Here is a 20,115-nt window from a genome sequence, read left to right as displayed (position 1 = left end):
GGTTCTCAAGAGAAAAACAAGCTTTAACAAGAACCCCATAGACTGCAGATTAATCAACATCCAGCATATAAAGATGCCAAAGTGGGTGTTCGGTACATAAGAGACTGAAAAAGAGATAGAAAGAGAAGGAGAGAGAGAGCGTCTCTCTTACTGAGGAATATTTTTTGAGAATGAAGAGCAAAGTCTGTGCATTCCTTGTCAGCTCCTCTGATGTAAGATCATGCATGCATATTTTATGATGTTCAACTCCACCAGGAGCTCCTCCACAGTTCTCCCCTCCACTTCAAAGCGTGGCTAAAGTTAACGCTAATGCTAATGCTCTTCTTACTGTGGAGAAGCTGATGCAAGAAGAATTGCCACAGGGGTGGCTTTGTTCTAGATACTGTTTATTTCAAGGACAAAAAGACCTTGGGTCTGAATTCGGAAATGCCAGAATTTCGTCACATCTAATGATTTTGATCCTCATTCACATTGGCAGCTGTGATATCATCCTGGAGATTTACTGATATCAAGCACAGTACTGTACATCCAGGCCTTGGTGCTGATGGCCACACTGACACACACATGCCCTCACAGCAAATGCTGATCGTGTTTCAAGTGCATAAGAGATAAGCGAGGCAGGGGCACGGAGAGCCCTTGTTTGAAAAGTTCTCGCACATAGATGCCCGCTAGTCTCACAGCGTGAGGTTCCCGCTGGAAGAGGAAATGAGTCACTTTGAAGGGATGCTGTAGATGTAGGGCGCGGCTCCACCAGAGATGAGATAAGTACAGTGGCAAGACTTTTAAATTAGCCCATACTGTTTCTCCAAGCATTGTTTGACTGTGATACGGCTGACAAAGTTTTTTATATTGTACACAATGCAACTGAAACAAGTCCAAAAAATTGTGATGATCAGCAATTTTTTTGTTTTGTTCTGTTTTGTGTGCTTTCTTGTGTTATTTGTTTTTGTTGTTTTCTTGTTTTAATCTGTTTTGTTTTTATGTTTGTTTGTTTTTTGAGAGATACATTTTAGGATATGAAAAGTTTGAGATGACTAATAAAACTTTATTAAACAAGTCAAAAATGTAGCAATGATCAGCAGTTATTGTTTAGTTATTTGTTTTGTTCTGTTCTGTTTTTTGTGTTTCTTTTGTTGTTTTTTGTTTTGCTTTTGTAGTTGTTTTATTTTGTAAATTATTTGTGGGGTTTTTTGTTTTTGTGTTCTGAATTTGTTTTGATTCGTGTGTGGGGTTTTTTTCTGTGTTTTCTTTTGTTTTGCTTTTTTGTGGGTTTTCTTCTGGCTTTGTTTTGTGTTTTTATTTTCTTAAAGATACATTTTAGGCTCCACCAATGGAAGCTTGTTTCCGCCACAGAACTAAACATTTTAAAAGATAATTGCGCCTTTTTATCTCACAATTGCGAGTTTACATCTCGCAATTCTGACTTTATTTCCAGATGTAAACTCGCAATTGTGAGGAAAAAAGTCAGAATTGTGAGATAAAAAGTCGCAATTACCTTTTTTATTCTGTGGCAGAAGCTTCCACCAGATATGATAAAGCTTTAAGATAACTAAGTCAAAAACTTAGCGATAATCAGCAGTTATTGTTTAGTTGTTTGGTTTTTTCTGTTCTGTTTTTGGGTTTCTTTTGTGTCTGTTTTTTTTCTTGCTTTTTGTGTTTTTTGTTGTTGATTTTTATTTTGTTTGTATTTTTGTGTCTTCTAAATATGTTTTGATTTGTGTGTTTTTTCTGTTTTCTTCTTGCTTTGTTTTGTGTGGGGTTTTTTTTTGTTTGTTTTTTTTAAAGAGCGATATTAGGCTCCACCAGATATGAGATAAGTACTGTGGCGTGATTTTCACTGTTTCTCCAAACACGGCTAAGAACAATAACACAGTAGACAAGTCAAGCCGCACCTGCATTGAATGTGAACGCCTTACATCCTGACTCACAATCTGCAAAGTTCTCCATCACTCAGATCCCTCCATGAACAGCATGTATAGCACGGTGGTCTTGCCTCATTTTGCAGGGTCTGTGCACTAATGGGAAGCAATAATGCTATGACTTCATATTGCCCCTGGCAGAAGAATGATGTCACCCCTGTAAGAGCTGCCCTCCCCCTCCCAAAAAAAGACCACTCAAATCTTCCTCTGCTACTGGCAAAAGATGAAATCACCTATGACATCATCCTCTAGACACAGTGTCTCGTGATTGCTATAGTCTCTGGGTGCAGAAAACGATGTTGCTCATTGTGGTTACTGCATCTTAATGTATATTGGAGTATAAAGAGCTTCACTTTGAAATATTCGTTGATGTATTTTTTTGCATAACTTTGCTACTAGTTTTTTTGGCATGCATGCATACTGGCACTTTTTTAAGGTCAAAGTTGTCACTGCAGCTTAATTCTAGCATTAAAGCGAGGCATTGTGGTGTGAATCTCATTTCACAGCTCTGTGAAATACAGCTCTAATAGCCTTTGCTCAGCAGGTTACTCCACATGGAGCTGTAGCATGCAGAGTTTTTGAGTTGTTTTTTCAGTTTCATTCAGAACAATGTTCAGATGACAGAAATCATTTTGCCTTGTGAGCAGAGAAATAGCGTCTTTAGTATAGCAGCCTGTAGAATCATGTAGATGGCTATTACGTCAACGGATGTCTCTGTGAATTAACATTTTATTTAAAAAAAAAAAGATTTTTGATTTGAAGAAGTTGATTGTTGAAAAATGCCAGGAACAGATGTGTCACAGTAGTTTAATTGTGCAAATTACAACTCTGCTTCATATCGATATCAAAGAGATTTCAAACAGACTTTGATACTAGGTTGTTTCTATAGTGACTTCATCCTAAAATAGCGCTGGAATCAATTATTCTCCAGTTATACTCGAATGGATTTAATCATCCTGAGCAATACTGTCATATAAACAAGGGTCTCAGAAGTCATTAATATGCGCTCATAAGATAGATGTATTAGATAGCTGGTTACTATATAGGTCCCTGAAGTGAAATTTTGTAGTGTGCTGTTATGCTGGTCTGCAATCTAATACAGCATCATGCAACCAAAGTATAGACTTAGAGAAGGACCACAAGGGCTGAGAGGGGCATTTGAGCTGTTTTTGTGCTGTAGACTCTTTTATTTCCCTGATGAAAATTCAATATTTCATTATACATTATGATCCCTGTAAAGATCATTTGGGATTTTATGTCCTCTTTAATTAATTCATTTAATTATGTATCCTCTTTGTTGTAGCATGGATTTATGGGGACCCAAGGAAAGTCATTTACCCAACGGACAGCACGGGTCAGTTCTGTGGACAGAAGGGCACACCAAATGCGTAAGTGCCAGATACACCACCAGCCAATCATAAGCTTGGGTGGGAGGGGCCAAAATACACCCCCTCCAATTAAAACATGTTTCACCAGCCAAGTAATTAGAATATTCTGATTATTACACATAACTGTACCTTCCATTTCCATTCGTGTATTTATTTATCATACCCAAAAGCACAACATATTAATCCTTAAGCCTTCTAAAATTTACATCGCATGCTTTTGTGCCGAATTCCCTTTTGTGGTGTTTTGTGTTGATTGGCAGCACATAACCTTGGGGGGGAAAATAAAGAAATGCTCATTAGAGGAGCTGGGACTCGCTGATAAGAGTGTTTTTTATGTACAGCCGTAGTGTGAGAGATGTTTACTCGGTGGAGTATTGGAAGTATTTGGATCTGTGCAGTTCATAATTAGGAGATGTGATGCCCTCAGTGGCTTATGGGATTATGGGTATAGTGGGAATCTGACACAAGCCCTTAATACTTTTCCTTGCCCAGACAAAATGATTGGATACTGAGTTTGTATCTGTATATCATAAAAATTTATCTCAGCATTTCAGTTATTCAGCAGGCTGCAGGACACTGATTATTTAGTGTTGAATCAGGGTTATATGTTGTGATTTACAAAGCAACACTGAGAGGAGTTTTATTACCGTGTGAAGCACTGCAACTGAATGTTTGGAGTGGAAAGCTGCTTAAAACATTGATTTCACCCCCATAGACACAGCCGAATAGCTCCACTGACACCTACTGGAAAAATACTGCCATTTTCACACTATAATTCATTTTCCTTCATAGAAAGAAAGCCATATTATTCTACTTCAACATACTGAAATGTGCCAGTCCTGCTGTCCTGATAAACCTCCAGTGCCCTACTACTCAGGTAATACACTTGTTCATCACTAATACTGTCATTATATTGCTAACTTTGCCCCCGCTGAACTGATTTATTTCTTTTTTTGTCTAAATAACCTTAACTGTTTCTAGATGTGTGTTTCCAAGTGCCCAGATCGATTCGCAACGTACACAGATATGCAGCTCCATTATAGATTCAACAAGAGCCACTGGGATTATTATAAACAGTTCTGCAAGCCAGGCTTCAATAACCCTAAAAAGGTAAATCACACGGCCATGCTGAAGAGTTGCTATGAACTCAATAAATGCACAATGCCAATTAGATTTAACGAACTGAAAAAGAGCTCGATAAAATTCCGCTGATTTTAACTGTTTAATAGCTATCTATCCCTTCTGTGTGTTTTCAGAAGACGCTGTGACAAATTTAAAAGGCTATAAAACTTTCAGGAAATTTTATAGTTTATCAAATTGAGCTAATAGAGACCTTTGAGAAGAGATCTCCGCTGCAGTACATGTCCCAGACTGTACTTACATTTGAGAAGATACCAAAGTCTGCAAATTTGGATGTTTTATTATGAACTTGAAAATTGTTCATCAAATCACTCCAAAATTGATTTGTCTGATCTATATTATCCATGTTCATTTTATAGCTGTGAATTCTGTATGTCTCAACGGATGTCTAATTTGTGTAATAAGTATCTGAGAAATATTTTCTATTGATAGCATTTCTATTGTGCTGCTTAATATTTGTGTAGAAACTTTTTCAGGATTCTTTGATGAATAGAAGGTAAAAAGAACGGCATTTATTTTAAAACGTAAACCATTGTGACATTATAAAAGTCTTTACTGTCACTTTGGATCAATTTAGTGCATTCTTGCTGAATAAAAGTATGAATAAAAGTATGTATTTCTTTAATGTATCACTTAAACTTTTAAACAATAATGTATATATTTCCAATTATAAAACGGTTAGTTCCAATCCTTGATTCTGATTGGTCAATAGCTGTGTTTTATTCACGATAAAACACGACCACTTCACCCAACGGTTCTATATTCGAGGCTAGTGCTGTATCGTGAATAAGTCACGGCTGAAGGGGTTGCAGGCACTCGCGTCGGCCTCACACAGCCTCTCGTACCTTATTCCTTACATATATCCATTATATTACATCTCACCTGATTTACAAGTGCAACTTCTGAGCAATAAATGTTCCTCCGGGTGTCTTTATGAATGCATTTAGACTAGGACAACCCTTTGAAAGAGGTTTTATATTTTGAGAGCACTGCCTTAGCATCTGTTTAGTTCTGTTTTCCAGAAGGGAATGTGTTGTTTTCTGACAAGAATAAATCCACAGGCTCTTTCAGGGCTTTTAAGACATCATTCTTAAGAGCCATTTTGGCTGCTGGAAGATTGTTTTTCTGTATAAGTGAGTAGTGAACTTTACCTTAAAGAAGTTTATGCTCCAGCTGATGTCAGACTGATGGTTTTGCACTGGTTATGTGTTATCTTCTAATGTTACCCATAATGTATGTAAATGGGTCCTCAGAATAGCGAGGAGTCATTTATCAAATTACTGACTTGCTAACATTGATAGAGTTGTATGCTGTCATGCAGTGGAGTTGTTTAAGGAAAGCTCTTTTTTTATTGCAGTCTGTGACACAAGTGCTGCGAGATGAGGACTGTCCATCAATGATAGTGCCAAGCCGACCATGTAAGCGCAGTGTGTATGTGTGTGTGTGTGTGTGTGTCCTGGTAAACCCTACGTTATGGGGACAAAATGTTCCCACAAGGATGACAATATCCAAAATCCTTGTCCTTGTTGGGACATTTTTTGGTCCCCATGAGGAAAACAGCTTATAAATCGCACTAAGTGATCTTTTTTGAAAATGTAAAAATGCCGAAAGTTTTCTGTAATGGGTAGGGTTATGGGTAGATTTAGAGTTAGGGGATAGAATATACAGTTTGTTTCGTTTAAATATCTTTGTCTATGGATGTCCCCATAAAACATGAAAACACCACGTGTGTATGTGCTCTGTAGAAAGTCTATGGTATGCCCACATTTTGATAACAAAGTAAATGTTTTGGGTCAAGCTCCCTTTTGAGGGAAACTCAATGCTGTGGCATGGCGCTCACGCTATAAGCTCCCTCGTGAGCTGATGTCTGAAGCATGTGTGAAGCATGTGTCTAAACATGCCAATCTGATTGGCTGAATGTATGGACATCGTGACGTGTAGCGTAGCGCGTCTTCAAGTACATTAATAGATGCCAGAAATGCGTTTCGACAGTTTCTTTGTCTTCAGAAGCCGAATGTTTGCTATGTGCATTTCTCTGAAATCCTGTGTGTGTGTGTGTGTGTGTGTGTGTGTGTGTGTGTGTGTGTGTGTGTGTGTGTGTGTGTGTGTGTGTGTCTCAAGTCAGGAGTTAAGCTGTATAATATCAGTGTTGAGATAGAGGTCTTTATCATCATGTGGGAGAGGAACATGCTTGGTCAGTCCTTGGGGAAAAAAATGGGGCTGACTGTCAGCATTGCAAGCGTTTCACCATTCGCAAGCTCTGATCCCGCTAGGGCTTTTTCTCAAGGGATGAGGACCAAGCCCCTGCAAGGGCTCGCCAGGACTGAGTTTGCCTCCTTCTTGTTGTTCCCGTCTGGTCGGCCCGAGTTTGGTTTGTGGACCTAGTGTCTCTTCTGGACGGCCTCCCCTGCGAGATCCCAATCTGGAGAAATCCTCTCTCTCAGGTGACGATATTTTATCCTCGGCCGGAGATCTGGAAGCTTTAGATCTGGCCCCTGAGGGGTACAAGCTCATAGATTCTGGTCTTTTGGCTGAGGTCACTGAGACAAGTTGTATGCCCTGAAATAGCAACTTTTTGTAACAAGGTGTGGACAACATGAGGTGAACCCAGTTAACTGACGGTTGGTCCAGTGCTGGAGTTCCTTCAAGAACGTATCTACATCCACCTTAAAGGTCTTTGTGGTTTGATATTTCCGCTAGCCACATGCCTTTGGATGAAGCCTTGGTTTGGAGGCATCCCCTGGTGTCACGATTCTTGCATCTGCTGGTTGCAAGATCCCTCTTGGCAAGATAAATAGCATTGGTTCTAGGAACCTTAACGGAAGCCCTTTTTGAGCCCTTGAAGTCGGGCTCAGAGAAAACTCTGACTCAAAGTGGCTCTGCTGTTAGCATTAACGTGATTTAATAGAATAGGAGACCTTTCATTAGCCTCCTCCTGCTTAGATTTTGCACCAGGTCATGTCATTCCAAAAGTACCTGCAGGTCACTCTGCAGGCTTTCTTTCCTCTGCCTCATGAGATGCTGGAGCAAGAGAGCCTCCACCTGCCCTGTCTGTGCTGTGAGGATCTATGTCCACCATCTATGGCCAGTGGCATTTACCATTGATCCTCTCAGCTTCTAGTATGCTTTGGTGGCCGGTAATGTGATCACCAAGCAGCGTATGTTGCATTGGATTACAGGTGCTGTCACCCTCTCCTATGAGGTATGCAGAATGTCTTCACCTCTAGGGATCTCGACTCTCTCCCCTAGGAGTGTAGTGTCTTCCTAAGCTTTTTTCGAGGGGTTTACCTTTACAGGGTATCCTCTTGTCCCCAGCAGCAGGCTGGTCCTCTTCGCACACAGTCATCAGGTTCATTAGTTTGGATACAGATTCAACCCCAGGGGCCAGTTGGATAAATATAGCCATTATGTTAAGTCAATGACTACGTTTACATGTGCTCCAATAATGCGATTAATAATCAGAGTAAGATCTTAATCACAGTAAGATGTTTACATGACACAAGCAGAACTCTTCACTCCAGTTTACATGCAATTTTTATTATTCTGATTATTTCCTAATAAGTGTGGTAATACCACGCTCAGATAGGCATACAGTATGCATGTTACCGGACGTAAAATTTTTATGGACGTACTGGATATTATTCGGCGCCGTGATGAACATCGCAATGCCGGGTTGGCCTACGCTGCCATTGCGTTCTTCGCGCTGTCTGGATGAAGATACGGAGCAGAGACTGTGCAGCAAGTTGTGTTGACAGAGTTTAGTGATTTGGAGAAGAGAAAACTTCAGAATAATGTCACAGAGTTCATTCATGAAGTTGTGTGAACAACACAGGGTATTGGGTAGAACCAAGCACATGCGCACTTTGGTCAGAGACGTAATAATGAGATTAAGGTTTTGACACGGCTGTTTATTGTAATTAAAATCGACGTACACCACATAGTTTAATGCGAATATGGTTACTACAATTATGAGCTTAATCGCATTAGTTTAATCGAAGTATTGCGTTTACATGAGGTAAAGTTTAATCGCAATATTGCCAAAATCTCATTATAATCGCATTATGAGGGTGCATGTAAACACACTCAGGGCCAGATGTACTAACGCTTAAGCGCCCACTTCAGGCGTATTTGTTTCACAAAGTGTGCATAAAACCATGGTGAGGTATGTACAAACGGGACGCACCGAGATGAAAGCGCAGACTTTCTGTCGCGGGAACTGAAAATGCGCAAAATGCGCTTTTTTCGTGTCATGCATATGCATTCATGGGATGGTCAAGGGGAAAGTGGGAGTGTCACATAAAGAGATGGGAGGGGAAGCGTAAACTGCAGGTGTAAAAAGCAGGTGTAAAAAGCAGGTGTAACTTAGGAAGCGGGTTTCTTAAAAGCCGGCTTTCTTAAAAGGTGTAACATAGGAAGCGGGTTTCCTGGCATACGCCTCCTGGTGAAATGGCAGCAGTAATCCGAGCAAGACGAAGACATAAGGAGACGAGCTGAAAAGATTTTTGCCACAAGAATCACACTTTTTCAGTTGAGTCAAAACGAAATCATTACGCGTTACAGATTAAGCAGCTGCGCAATATAACAGTTAGACGAAATCAAAGATGACATTAGCCGCGTTTCCACTGTCGGGCCAGTGCTAGGCCAGGGCTTTAAACGGGCCGTGCCGGGCTAATAGCCTCGGGCCAGTAGCACCTGGCCTGCGTTTCCACTGTCGGGCCAGAAGCTCCACAGCGCGTCACTAAAACACGCCCGTAACACGCCTCTCTGGAACAACGTCACACTAACCCATCATTTCACCAACAAATGGAAGTTTTATCAGAAAACTAATCAGAAAGAAATCACTGGAAACAGCGTGCATCGCAAAACAAACATGATAAAAGCGGCCGTTTGCTGGCATTTTTGTTGTTTACTTGAATATTTAAAACCCAAGCATCGATGTTTTACCACAGGTTTACAATAAAAAGTGATACATTGATCATAATGAATTAATTTATGTCAAAATTGCACATTAGTCACACAGAAATAAATGACCGTTAACGTTAGGTCTATTTCACAAAAGAAAGAGGACACACTTACATTATTCAGTGGAGGCTGTTTCTGTTTATTTGGTAGTTACAGGACATATATCACATTTAGAAACAATGATAATTTCTACAAATAATGTTATATGCCACCAAAAATACGACCTGAGGAGCGTTAGCACAGTCTCGACTCCCAGTAGCTACAGATATATTTTCAGTCAGAGAAACAGGAAGCTCCCGAAAAAAAGTAGATAGTCCGGTATAAAGAGACTATGTAGTATATGTAGGCTACTGACAGATAAAATAAAAACATGATTGTGATAGCCTTTATGATTGGTCTGACTTCTTCAAGCGTTCACCATGTTTTTTTACTATGCGTATCTTCAAGCGTTTACTATGTTTACTATGGTAATGGTTAGCGCACATAGTCTTTTGCATCGCGTATAAATATTTCTACCTTATACGGTGATCAGAATCCACATCGGATCACAAACAGAAGGCATTAAAACATGAAAGTGAGTTAAATTATTTTAAAAGTCTTTAATGCTGACAGAATCATTCGGCGCTCCTGTCTCTCGACTCAGGTAATCCCCGCCTCTGTTCGTAACCACTCCTCTAGCCCGAGCTGGCCCGCTTTGGCCCAAGGTATTCGACGGGCCAGAAATCCTGGCCGTTGGCCCCGAGTAAGCCCCGATCAAGCCCCGGAAGTGACAGTGGAAACGCGACTGGCCCTGGCACGCACTAGCACGGCCCGGCCCTGGCCCGGCAGTGGAAACGCGGCTATTGAATCTCCGACTCAGCATTCACATTCCATTCCAACCGTTGTTAAACTCCTCGCTACATTACAATTATTGGCATCAGGATCATTTCAAACAGTCATAGCATCAGCAGTGAGAGGAGGAGGCCCATTCAATTGCGCGTTTAAATACGTGCAATTTACGGTATAGTGGGTGGGGACAGGCTCTGATTACCTGATGAACTGCAGGTTTGGTACATAACACGCACACTGCGGTTTCACATCAAGCGCTTTCTGCGTCTTGGCCATGGTGCTATTAACGCTGCGTTTGCAAATGTACGTACATCTGGCCCTCAATGTCTAAAGATCTAGTATGACCCAATAGCAGTTAGTCAGGGGAAGTCAGTCTTACTTTTCAGTATCCAATTGACCCTTCGCTAAGCCCCGCCCTCCTTAGTTACTGTTGCTACGCCTGTCAAGCTTTCGCGGCTGCCACGTCTATTACAGTGTGAATGCACCGGTGTCAGACATTCCCAAGGAGATATTTAGTCATTTTTGGCGAACAAGTGAAATATCTGAGAGAGCCAGACAACAGGGACAGCAGTATGCATTCGAGGGATATATCCACGACATAATATGCAACCGATTAGAGAATAATTTCATCAAAATTGAAGCTAAAGCCTATAACGTTAGGTCCCAGCGCAAGCAGCAGCCGCCTCCTTAGCAGACCATTCAAATGGGAAACACACAAATTGAACAGTTATGTTCATGCACAGCAGAGTAAGTGAAATGTGAAGATAATCTAATAATTACAAATCAAAGAGTTTATCCATCAATCTAACACCGGGAGAGCCGCGATCGGATTGGGGTAAAGTTACAGGGGTAACGTAAGTAGGCCGTCGATTAACAAAATGCTGAAATATATTTTAAAGTATGTCAGTGAGCCTCCGTCTTGCCTTTAATCGTCTTATTTTACGTTCAAATATATGCATTATGAACAAAGAACCGCCATTATTTCCAAGCAATAGGTGTTTTTTTTTTCGTTTTTTTTTGTTAATCCTGTCGACATTTAGTTGTGAATGGGTCTCCCACACTGCTTGATCCACGCCCGGGATTTCTCCCCTTTGGCTTTTAGGTTTCGGGAAGAGAAAAAATGCCACCCCACCGTCCAAACTTTTAGAATACCGGGTATCAGATTTGCACAATCCATACGCACAACGCGTCGGCATGTTTCCCTCGCTCGAAAGCTTGACAGACCTCCCGCGCCTAGTTACGGTTGCTAAGCCACGATTGGCCAGTGGCGGTTTTCGGGCGTGGCTTAGCGAAGGGTCAATTAGGCCAATCTACATTTTTATGTAACTGACTTAAAAAAGTTATGAACAGTCTTAAAGAAAAAAAATGATGACTAACTTGTAAGACTTGGCCCAGCGGTTTATACAACCGTCCTGTATCCTTCAGGGTTGATCCAAGTCCAGTCTGTGCTCAACAAGCATCTGTGCCTATACAAAGCCTTATGGCTCTGTTGCCTTGGGCGTGATGGCGTTGAAATTGATGTTCCCATAGCGTCAACGCAAAACGCAGTGTTGAGTTCCACCCAAAAGAGAACATCTCAGGTTACGTATGTAACCCAGTTCCCTGAGAAGGGAACAAGATGTTGCCAAACCCCGGCTATGCCTGTGCGTCTTCTTCAGACAAATTGAACCTGTCGACATGCATTTCTGGCATCTCTTTATGGACAATATCTACGTCACAACGTCCATACGTTCAGCCAATCAGATTGGTGCATTTAGCGGAAGCGTTCCACCCATAGCGTCAACACCATGACACAGCGTTGAGTTCCCCTCTCAGGGAAGCAGGCTACATACGTAACCTGAGACATTTTGCCTACATTTTTGTAATCATGAGGGGAAAAGGTAAACTGCTTAATAAGCACACAGACTCTTGTTTTTATTGCTTTCTTGTCAGTATTTTTCAATACAGTGCTGGTCAGAATTATTGGCACCCCTGGTAAATATGATCAAAGATGGCTGTAAAAAAAATCTGCATTGTTAATCCTTTTGATCTTTTTATTCAAAAATTCTAAAAACTCTAACCTTTCATTGAAGTAAAAGAATTGAAAGTGGTGGTTAAATCACATTATGAAATAAATGCTTTTCTTCAAAACACATTGGCCATAATTATTGGCACCTTTTTATTTAATACTTTTTGCAATCTCCTTTTGCCAAGATAACATCTCTAAGTTTTCTCCTATAATGCCTGATGAGTTTGGAGAACACCTGACAAAAGATCAGAGACCATTCCTCCATACAGAATCTCTCCAGATCCTTCAGATTCACAGATCCATATTGGTGCTTCTTCTCGTCAGTTCAACCCACTCATTTTATATAGGGTTCAGGTCAGGGAACTCAGTGTGCTCAATGTGCTCAGTGACACATTTTAGTGTTGATTTTGATGTTTGTTTTAGATCGTTGTCCTGATGGAAGATCCAACCAAAGCCCATTAGATTTCTAGCAGAGGCCGTCAGGTTTTAGTAGAGTCTTTGGCCTTGCCATGCGTTAGGACGATATAGACATGTCCTCTTCCAGGCAAATTTGTAACATCTTTAGTTGACTGGGACTTCTTAATTATTGCCTTGATGGTGGAAATGGGAATTTTTTAATGCTTTAGTTATTTTTTTTACAGCCACTTTCTATTTTGTGAAGCTCAACAATCTTTTGCTGCACAACAGAACTATATTCTTTGGTTTTACTCATTGTAATGGAGGATTAAGGGAATTTGGAATATTTATACTGTGAAGCAGGAAGTCATAGCTACACAATTTCATGTTCCTAGTGTGCTAAAAAAAATATATATATATATTAATGGGAAAATAATTCAGAGATATTTTACTCTTAAAACACTCTTGGGGTGCCAATTGTGACCAATGTGTTTTGGAGAAAAACATTTATTTCATAATGTATGTACATCCCACTTTCAATTCTTTTACCTAAATGAAAGGTTCGATTTTTGCGAATTTTTTTAATGAATGATCAAAAGGATAAACAATGTAGACTTATTTTTACCGCCATCTTTGATCATATTTACCAGGGGTGCCAATAATTCTGACCACAACTGTAAGAGTGGCAGGTTACATTTTAGCTAATATGGGCTAATTTGCATCGGAAATGAGTAGCTGTTTACTTAGGTTGTTTTGATTTTGAGTATCATTACCACTCCTTTAGCAGTTGATCATTCTTTTTTTCTTCACTTGCGTGAAAGTTTTACAGCGCTGCTTACCAGACTTCATCACCAGAAATGGCACCCTAACAGTAGCTAACAAAACCGCTTTCAAAGATGCACTGGACACAGCCAGAAGTGTGTCTGAACTTAGAGATGCAGCCAAGTATGTATATAATCTTCACTAAATGAGACTAAATGCTCTAGAAGTAGTTGATTCAGTTTATGTGGTAAAAGCTTCTTTTTGACAAGCTCTGAGCCCTTTATTATCTGATGTATTTTGTATGACTTGTGTTTACAAATACATATTTCCCCTGCAGTGGCATTGCAAGTATCCATGAGGCCAAAGAGGTGGGAATGAAGATTGTGCAGGATTATGCCAGATGTTGGTACTGGATAGTGATGTAAGCAGCCTTCCATCTCAGCTCATACTTTATACATTTACTGTGTTCAGGTGAATACAATTTAGTGAGATTTTTAAGTAAGCAATTATGAATGATCAACATAAGTGAACAAAATGCTCTTTTGATTCCTACAATGAAAACAATATGGGTATTGTAAGAATTGAAAAATTAGAAAATGGTTAAGGATCGACCACTCCCCGAGAAGACAAAGGACCTTTCTCAAAATTAACATTTGACTATGTCTTGTGAAATTAAAAAAACAATGAAGGAGTAATTGTTATTTGTAATAATCTTTTAAATGTGTGTGTTGCAGTATAGAAATGCTATATCTCTGTGTTCATGAGTTTCTCAATGTGACAGAGGGCTGGTCATAGCGCTGGTCATCAGTCTGATCTTCATCTTGCTGCTGCGATTCACCGCAGGCTTCCTCCTCTGGTTCATCATCATCGCTGTTATCCTGCTTGTGGCCTACGGTCAGTATTTACAGTATATATGTCAAATATTTTGTTTATGATGTCAAAAAAATTGTGTTTGATTTTTGAAAGAAATTAATTTTATTATATAATAAAAGGCCTATTATATTATTAAATTGATCAAAGGTGCCACTCAAGACATTTATAAAAATCTATTTCAAATAAATGCTGTTCTTTTGAAATTTCTATTCATCAAAGAATCTTTATTACGGGTCTATGAAGGAGGACTCAAATGCAGAACGAGTGTTAACAGGTTTATTGACAAACAGATGACGAGATGTGGTGGGAGAGGTGAACAGTCCAGACAATAGGCAGAGATGAGACACAATGACAGCCGTTGTAACTAGCCGAGCAGCAGTAGTAACTAGCAAGATGACTGTAGGAGAGTAGTAATGGCAGAGCAGAATGAGACCTGAGAATGCTAGCAATAGATAGGAACTTCAAGTACAACAGCAAGGCACTCAAGGATCTCAGGCTCAGCACCAGGCTTGCTCCAAAGCAAAGAGTGTAAGCAGCCAGGGACGCTCTGCTAGCTGGACAGGAACTAGAGACAAGACCGATGGCAGAACTAAAACACTAAAAAACTTCTACAAATAAAACACTATAGACTTTAGTAACAAGAAACAAGCTATGTAGCACAGAAGTACACAGTAGCACAACATCTAAATAGCAACGAACTGGCAAACCATGAGGGCAAGAGAACACGTATAAAGGGAGCTGAGAACAAGAGGAACAGGTGAGCGCATTCAGACACGAAACAGGTGAACACACTCAGGCAAACGAGGACTCAACAAGGGGGCAGAGAACATGAGTAACAGGTGACAACAATCAGACAAACGAGGACTCAAGAGGCCGGGCGTGGTACAGGGAAACAAGGAGGCAGGAACAGAGGAGCACAGGGCCAACACAAACAAAGAGAAAGCCACATGTTCAAGCACAACACAAACATAGAGACATTAAACAACACAGACAAAGCTGCCAGGGCAGAACCCTGACAATCGTATATATATATATATCATGTTTTCCACTTTTTTTTTTTACAAAAATATTAAGCAGGAATTGATTTCAACATTGATAATAATAAGAGATGTTTCTTGAGCACCAACTCCGCGTATTAGAATGATTTCTGAAGGATCATGTGACACTAAACACACTAATGAAAGTAATTTCATTGGGGGAAAATGTGTCAACAAACATCCAAAAAAGGATGCAAAAACAGCCAGCACAACATGGCTTATAGTTTACCAAGTCAGGGCTCCAGACTGCAACCAAATAGTCACATTTCATGACCTTTTTTTATAAAATTTTGTTAGAGGTTGCACTAGTTCGACCACCAATGTGGTCGCACTAGTGCAATATCAATATCAACTGATATGAGCTACCATTTCTGTTGCATATGAGAAACTTAAACCTGTAAACGAAACAAAAGCGTAATGAAAGCACGCTACTCATTTAAGCAGAGCAGAACGGACTGGTTTTCAGCTTTGACCAACAATAGACAGCTCAGCGGGAGCTCAGAGCAGGTACAATCTAAATGTTATTCTCAATGTGAAGACCAAAAAAAAACATTATTTGTTCATCCGTCAAAGATTGTGCCTATTTGTAAAACTAAAAGTTTCAAGATGTAGGAAAACTAACACTTTTATTTAAAAATAAAAAGACATAAAATTACCTCTGTAACCATGAAAATCTTATGAAAACTTTTTTTTTCTTCTAATTGCTACTGAATTACACAGGAAGCAAGTAAAGAGCGCTCCTTTTATAATCTCTGAAGCTGTTGGTCAGTTCAGAATGATAGAAGTGCTACCAAATCAGGCGCTGGTGCCACCGTCTGTAGAACTGTTAGTCTAGAGCCCTGCAAGTCATAATGACAACATATGCTGTTTAATGACTCTGCCTATTTAACATCACAATCACTTGCGCCAACTGTTAACTCTGGCAGCGTTTGTGTAACTTAACCGCAGCTCTGAACATAAATTAGCATGATTTCTGGGTTATACAGTGAGTATTTTCCTTTATAACAGCCATAAATTATGAAATGGTTATCAGATGTTGACTCTCAAGAATAATTAGAAACAAGGTTGTCGAGAAATCAAATTTGCATGTAATTACATTTAATTCATCACAATTAATTTTTAAATTAAATTAAATCACAGATAATTATAATCTCAAGCCCAAAATTGTGTAGAACATAAACAGATTTTATCATCTGGATCTACTGAATATCTGTTCTGCGTAATGTGAAACATGGGCTCTTGCGGTGTGAAACACATCCTTCTCTTGTTTGCAGGTATCTGGCACTGTTACTGGGAGTTCACTGTTCTCAGGAAGACCCCCGGAGCGGACGTCACTATCTCTGACATCGGCTTCCAGACTGACCTCCACGTCTACTTACAACTCAGTCAGACATGGCTCGTCTTCAGTAAGAGATTCGGTCTTCAGTAATTGACTGCACTTCGTGGCTTTGAATTTCTGCGTTACTCTTTGTTGTATGTGTACTTCTGTTCCTCTTAGTGGTGACTCTGGGTTTGACTGAAGTCTCCATAGTCTTAATACTCATATTCCTGAGAAAGCGGGTTCGCATTGCTATCGCTCTGCTCAGAGAGGGCAGCAGGTGAGTCTCTGTTTGTATCTCAGTCTGACTTCATGTGTGTGCAGTGAGAATAACAGCTGCTCTGATAATTTGTGTGTGTGTGTGTGTCTCTGCAGGGCCATCAGTTACATCATGTCCGCTCTGTTCTACCCCATCATCACCTTTGTGCTTCTGGCCGTCTGTATCGCCTACTGGGCCATGACTGCACTGTATCCTCTTTATTTACTGCTGCACAACACTCAAAATCTTTAAAGGGATAGTTCACTCAAAAAATGAAAATTCTGTCATCATTTACTCACCTTTAAGTTGTTCAAAACCTGTAAGAATTATTTTCTTCTGCTGAACACAAAAGAAAATAATTAGAAAAATATGGGAAACCAAACAGTTGATGGACCCCATTGACTTCCATAGTATGGAGAAAAAATATATAGGCTACTATTTTGGGGTGGGAATTAAAGATGCAGTTTGTATTTTTAGCGGCATCTAGTGGTGAGATTACGAATTGCAACCAACAGAAGTTACTGTGGCCAACAGGAAAATATGTCGTTGCAGAGAGTAGCAATGAGGTTTCTTTACAAAGATAAATAAAGAAATTATGTTTGCTTAATTATTCAGTAAAACGATATGTTATTGCGAATATTATTGTTACTTGTTCATAATTGTGTCAGTGTTTTATTCGCTGACTTTAGCCAGCTTCTTTGCACGAAGAACAACATAGGCTTCTGAAGAAACGCGATCTGTAGTAGTTTGTCCGTTTAAGGCTACTGTAGAAACATCAATGGTAAGGGGACCCGCGGTGTATGTAGATAGAAATGGCTCATTCTAAGGTAATAAAAACATAACGGTTAATTTCTGTGCATTTCTGTCAACAGATCTTTCTAAATATTACACAATGCACCTTTAAAAGAATGATAAACACCGTCTAGCTGCTCCAGTTGGTGGCACTATTGTAACAGCTAGTAATGTAACTTAACTTCAGCATAAAAAAGTGATCACAGTGGCATAAAAATGTAAGCAACAGACACACATTCTCTTTAGACCTTAATTAAACCTGAAGCTTTCTTGCATCTTCTGGCGATGCTGTTTACAAAGTAACTTCAGTCCATCCCAACTGCAAGTATGCCAACCGAACCTGCAATCCTGAGGTGAGATCTGTTCTTCACAGCTTCAACAAGTCAAGTACTCATACCTAGAGGATAACCACACTTTTACTTGTAAATATTCCCCACATTAAAAAGTTGTCATTTATTTATTGTTTCCATAACACAGAAATCTGTTTCTAAATGTGTTATTTATATGACAAATAATTTTAATATCTAAGAGAAAGAATAGTCCATTTTTAATGGAATAAAAACATAGATATTAATGCATAGATATTAACTTGACAAATGAAAGAAGTAGCTGATTGTTATGGTTAACAGTACATAAAAAAAACAATCATTTCAGAAAACAGCGAGCTTTTAGAATTACTGTATTGCAATGTCAGTATTTGTACATTTAAGGGTTGTTATAAAATATCATTTTTCTTCACATCATTGGTGATGATTTAGCATGGTTATGCTTTTTCATTATCAACAGAGCTTCAACAGGACCAACATCAGCATGCAGTGTCCAGGTGCTCAGTGTCTTTTTGCCTTTTACGGGGGTGAGAGCTTGTACCATCGCTACATCTTCATCCTCCAGCTCTGTAATCTGCTGGTCTTCCTCTGGCTGGTTAATTTCACCATTGCTCTGGGACAGTGCACCATCGCTGGGGCGTTCGCCTCGTATTACTGGGCCCGGAGGAAGCCCGCAGACATCCCTCCCTGCCCAGTGTTCTCCTCTTTTTCCAGGGCCATACGGTACAGTTCCAGTGTTTCCTATACTGAAGTCAAAGCATTGGTCAAAACATGACCTGGAAGAAGAAACATCGAGCTGTGCTGTGTTTTGCAGGTATCACACAGGCTCTCTTGCTTTCGGCTCTCTCATCTTAGCAGTGGTTCAACTCATCCGAGTCATTCTGGAGTATCTGGACCACAAACTTAAAGGTTGCTTTATGTCCTTATGCCTTTGCACTTTTTGAAGACAGACAGACAGGGATAGATAGATAGATAGATAGATAGATAGATAGATAGATAGATAGATAGATAGATAGATAGATAGATAGATAGATAGATAGATAGATAGATAGATACGTAAATAGATAGACAGACAGACAGATAGATAGATAGACAGATAGATAGATACGTAAATAGATAGACAGACAGACAGATAGATAGATAAATAGACAGACAGATAGACGGACAGACAGATAGATAGATAGATAGATAGATAGATAGATAGATAGATAGATAGATAGATAGATAGATAGATAGATAGATAGATAGATAGATCAGACAGATAGATAGATAGATAGATAGATACGTAATAGATAGACAGACAGACAGATAGATAGATAGACAGATAGATAGATACGTAAATAGATAGACAGACAGACAGATAGATAGATAAATAGACAGACAGACAGATAGATAGATAGATAGATAGATAGATAGATAGATAGATAGATAGATAGATAGATAGATAGATAGATCAGACAGATAGATAGATAGATAGACAGATAGATAGATACGTAAATAGATAGACAGACAGACAGATAGATAGATAAATAGACAGACAGATAGACGGACAGACAGATAGATAGATAGATAGATAGATAGATAGATAGATAGATAGATAGATAGATAGATAGATAGATAGATAGATAGATAGATAGATAGATAGATAGATCAGACAGATAGATAGATAGATAGATAGATACGTAATAGATAGACAGACAGACAGATAGATAGATAGACAGATAGATAGATACGTAAATAGATAGACAGACAGACAGATAGATAGATAAATAGACAGACAGACAGATAGATAGATAGATAGATAGATAGATAGATAGATAGATAGATAGATAGATAGATCAGACAGATAGATAGATAGATAGATAGATAGATAGATAGATAGATAGATAGATAGATAGATAGATAGATAGATAGATAGATAGATAGATAGATAGATAGATAGATAAATAGACAGACAGATAGATAGACAGACAGACAGGTAGATAGATAGATAGATAGATAGATAGATAGATAGATAGATAGATAGATAGATAGATAGATAGATAGATAGATAGATAGATAGATAGATAGATAGATAGATAGATAGATAGATAGATAGATAGATAGA

The 20,115-nt window shown here is 39.3% G+C and overlaps 1 protein-coding gene across 1 annotated transcript in view; it reads left to right on the top strand.

Moving 5' to 3' along the window:
* Positions 1-20,115, top strand: part of slc44a5a (solute carrier family 44 member 5a) — a 100,630-nt gene that overhangs the window by 77,696 nt on the left and 2,819 nt on the right. The window contains exons 4-16 of the mRNA XM_056260828.1: positions 3,223-3,307; positions 4,100-4,184; positions 4,289-4,417; positions 5,805-5,865; positions 13,463-13,586; positions 13,741-13,824; positions 14,185-14,297; positions 16,588-16,719; positions 16,812-16,911; positions 17,007-17,099; positions 17,948-18,035; positions 18,469-18,731; positions 18,823-18,917. Coding sequence (XP_056116803.1) covers positions 3,223-3,307; positions 4,100-4,184; positions 4,289-4,417; positions 5,805-5,865; positions 13,463-13,586; positions 13,741-13,824; positions 14,185-14,297; positions 16,588-16,719; positions 16,812-16,911; positions 17,007-17,099; positions 17,948-18,035; positions 18,469-18,731; positions 18,823-18,917 — 1,452 coding nt within the window. The remainder of the gene's footprint in view (positions 1-3,222; positions 3,308-4,099; positions 4,185-4,288; positions 4,418-5,804; positions 5,866-13,462; positions 13,587-13,740; positions 13,825-14,184; positions 14,298-16,587; positions 16,720-16,811; positions 16,912-17,006; positions 17,100-17,947; positions 18,036-18,468; positions 18,732-18,822; positions 18,918-20,115) is intronic.

The sequence above is a fragment of the Rhinichthys klamathensis genome, unplaced genomic scaffold (genome assembly GCF_029890125.1).
Source record: "Rhinichthys klamathensis goyatoka isolate OS25496 unplaced genomic scaffold, OSU_Roscu_1.1 h1tg000178l_1, whole genome shotgun sequence".
Lineage (NCBI taxonomy): Eukaryota > Metazoa > Chordata > Actinopteri > Cypriniformes > Leuciscidae > Rhinichthys > Rhinichthys klamathensis.
Note: the sequence above shows the minus strand (reverse complement) of the source record. Positions and strands in the feature narration are given on the sequence as shown.